Source organism: Hippocampus bargibanti, linkage group LG10 (assembly GCF_051943395.1).
Source record: "Hippocampus bargibanti isolate YZ-2025 linkage group LG10, ASM5194339v1, whole genome shotgun sequence".
NCBI classification, from domain to species: domain Eukaryota; kingdom Metazoa; phylum Chordata; class Actinopteri; order Syngnathiformes; family Syngnathidae; genus Hippocampus; species Hippocampus bargibanti.
Window position 1 is genome coordinate 4465001 of NC_142743.1, and position 3743 is coordinate 4468743.

General features: G+C 50.6%; 1 protein-coding gene across 1 annotated transcript in view; it reads right to left on the reverse strand.

Moving 5' to 3' along the window:
• The window catches only part of grin2ab (glutamate receptor, ionotropic, N-methyl D-aspartate 2A, b), a 168210-nt gene extending 165483 nt beyond the window's left edge, over nucleotides 1–2727 (reverse strand). Inside the window, 2 exon segments of the mRNA XM_089005460.1 lie at nucleotides 1419–1613; nucleotides 2075–2727. Coding sequence (XP_088861586.1) covers nucleotides 1419–1613; nucleotides 2075–2092 — 213 coding nt within the window. The 5' untranslated portion in view covers nucleotides 2093–2727.
• Between the last annotated feature and the right edge of the window lie 1016 nt (nucleotides 2728–3743).

Sequence of the window (3743 nt, forward strand, 5' to 3'; positions counted from 1 at the left end):
TAGCTAGCCTGATAGATGAGCATGCCATTTCACAAGTTTGATTTTCTTTCACGGACCGAATAAAATGAGGTGGCTGGCCAGATTTGGCCCCCAGGTACCAACTTGGACACCCGTGGTGTAGACAGTACACAACAATTAAATTGTGGTTTCCATGGGACAATTTGAAATTTTGTTAGGGACTTTAGCAAGCATCATGGACATTTTAGAAGTTGGTTTTGCTTTTGGAGGCCGAATAAAATGATGTGGTAGGCCAGATTTGGCCCCTGGGCCTTGACTTGGACACCTGTGATGTGATGGATTAGCATACTCATTGAATAAAAAGAGAGCTTGCTAACTTGTTAGCTACCTGGCTCGCTAGATACCTCGCTCGATAGATGAGCATGGACATTTGATCATTTAATCATTGGCACCGCCCTACCCACTCTCGAGGACTTGCACACTGCAAGAATCCAAACTAGGGCGCGGAAAATCCTACTGGACCCTCCGCACCCTGCCCACCACTTTTTCCAGCTACTCCCCTCAGGCAGGCGCTACCGATCCATGTGCACCAAATCTAGCAGACATTTAAACAGCTTCTTCCCCCAAGCCATTAACTCTTTAAACAGTAACCTAAATAGAACTGTATAGTGCCTCTTTGCAATTTTTGATGATGATACTAGTGCAGCGTGTTCTACCGGAAACAAATTCCTTGTGTGTTCTACATATTTGGCAATAAAGATGATTCTGATTCTGATTTCACAAGTTGGCTTTGCTTTCGGGGGCCATATAAAATGACGTGGTGGGCCAGATTTGTCCCCCGGGCCTCGACTTGGACACCTGTGCTCTAGACCTTCTCTCTTCTTCTGGCAAACTTGGCAGAGTGGTGATCAGTAAATCAATACACACACACACACACACACACACACACACACACACACACACACACACACACACACACACACAACACACGCACACACACGCACGCACACACACACACACACACGCACACACAAACACACACACGCACACACACACACACACACACACACACACACACACGCGCGCGCACACACACACACACACACACACACACACACACACACACACACACACACACACACACACACACACACACACTTCAGCATGAAGATGAGCCAGAGCTGAAATGATCCACCTGACGGGGAATTATAGGCTGCATGACTTCGATTCAAGTGTGTGCGTGTGCCCGCGCGCGTATGTGTGTCCATGAAACGTGACTCTATTCAAAGTGTAATTGGGGAATTGCATTTGCACGACCTCTCATCAGCAACATCGCGAGAAGGGTGGCGCCAGACGCGCGGCGGCGACGCAACTGCGCCGCCAAGCGTTGGGCGGCAGTAGGGCGCGTGCCCGTGGCGCTCGTTGCGCCGGTCGCGCGCGCCTGTCCGGTGTGGTCTTACCTTGGCGGTCAACAGGCGCATTTGGCGCCTTGGTCTGGCGGCTGCGTGAGCGCGCGCGGCGTCGCCGTGGCCGTTGCCCTGAGCCGTGCGTGGCCGTGGCGGTGGCGGGCGGCCATGGCGCCCCCCATATGGCTCGTCGTCGTCGTCGTCGTCGCCCCCCCTCCTCCTTTTGGTGCTAAAGTCTTTCAACTTGATCTGCAAGCGGACACACGGCGCGTGATTGTCGTTTGGAACGTGTCGGCGGCGCGCGTGCTCGGCATGCGGAGACTTGTTGAGTCTTGCCGGGCGAGGACGCGCGCGCCCGTGCGGCGCCGTGACTCCTTCGCGTATTTCACATTGTCGGAGTTGAATTGTAAAGTGTGCGTAGAAAATACATCTGTGCCCCCCCCCCCAATATATATATATATATATATATATATATATATATATATATATATATATATATATATATATATATATTTCCACGTTTCATGGACACACATAACACTTTACAATATATATATATATATATATATATATATATATATATATATATATATATATATATATATATATATATATATATATATATATATATATATATATATATATATATATATATATATATATAGGTGCGGAAAACGCAGTGCCCCCTGCTCCCTACCGCCCGCACTCACCCCATTGCCGTGACACATCTCTCCAGGCGTCCGGGAGGAGATGACATTGCAGCCTGTTACTCCATTCGGGTGCCCTTCAAGGGGGTGAGACCCCCCTCCGCCCAAATTAATCCATCAATCCAACGGGAACCAAGTGGGAGAGGGAGGGAGGAAGAAAAAACAGGCAAGCAGCAGAACCGCCGCTGGGATTAATCCACCTGTCGTGTCCGAGCGGAACCCATCCACCTCCCCGCGGCCGCCGCCGACCTCCTCCTGGAGCTCGGGAGTCGAATCTGTCTTTGCCGCCGCCGTCCACAGACGTCCACACCTCGGACCCGCCGATAATTGGGTAATGGGGGCGGCGGAGTTTGGGGAGGGTCAGGCGAGGTGTGTGTGTGGTGGTGGTCAGGGGCGGGGGGGGTAATCTCCAGGCAGCTCCGAGCGCGTTCCGCAGTGTGAGAGCCCGCGGACGACCACCTCTCGTCTCCTTCTGTCCTCCTCCGCGTGGATTCTTGGAGACTGGAGAGCACGCGCGTGTGTGTGTGAGCGTGAAGCAGGAGGGGGGAATTCCGTCACACACACACACACACACGCAAACGCGTGTATCGATAGTGACGTCTATATGCACTTGTAATCTTCCGGCAAACACGCGCAAAGGGAGAGAGAGCGGGATGGCGCACGCACGCTCTCTCGCACAGCCCCCCCCCCCCCCAAAAAAAAACAACAACAACAAAAAAAGTTGGTACTTACGCACGGAAACACTCCCGAGTACCCCCCCCCCCCTTTGGTTGGTTATTGGTTGGTTGGTGGGTTGTCCCGCCCACGCGCCGCGGGCTCGTTAATTAAACATCGGGACACCTGAATGAGAGCAGGATGATGGAGGGGGAAAGGGGGGCAGAGTGGTGACCTCATCTTCCATTTATAAAATCTTCTCAAATGTCTATTTAGCAAGTGCATGATGGGGAAAAATGGGGCATGCGCAGCGATTCCGTCAGGGGAATCACACTTGTCCAAAAACGTCATTCGTCTCTGGGTTTTAACCCCCCCCCCCCTCGTCCCTCCTACCACCTTTCTAACCTCGGGCGCTGCCTTGAAACCCCCCACCCCCATTTTCCTACCTTTACCCCCCCCCCCCCCACCACCACCACCGATTTGCGCAAATGGGACCGAATGTAGGGCGGGAATGAACGTGATGTGGAACATGAACGCCGTCCGTGGAACGGTGGCGTCGGTGAAAATGTGGGTGGACGTCCTCCAAATCGGGGAAGGTCCTCCTTAACTCATTCACTGCCATTCACAAATTGATTCAGGAATTGAAAATATGATGCCGGGTGCCATTCCTGAATGTGTTTTTTTTTTTCATGCTTGGGTGCCGATAAAGCCCTGGGCATGGCCTCTGGCCATGTTTTTTTCCCTTCCACAAGGGGGAAGCATTTCCCTTATGTCCATGGGAGCGTTTTGTTACAGCACAAAAAAAATCCTGTGACTCTAGTGTCCTTGAGAGTTTTGAAAAGTGCTTAGAAATTTAATGTATTATTATTATTATTATTATTATTATTATTATTATTATTATTATTATTATTATTATTATTATTATTATCTCACCTCTCCCAGAATGATCTCTACGAACCATTCCAATCTGGTTTCCGCCCCCTCCACAGTACAGAATCAGCTCTCTTAAAAGTCACGA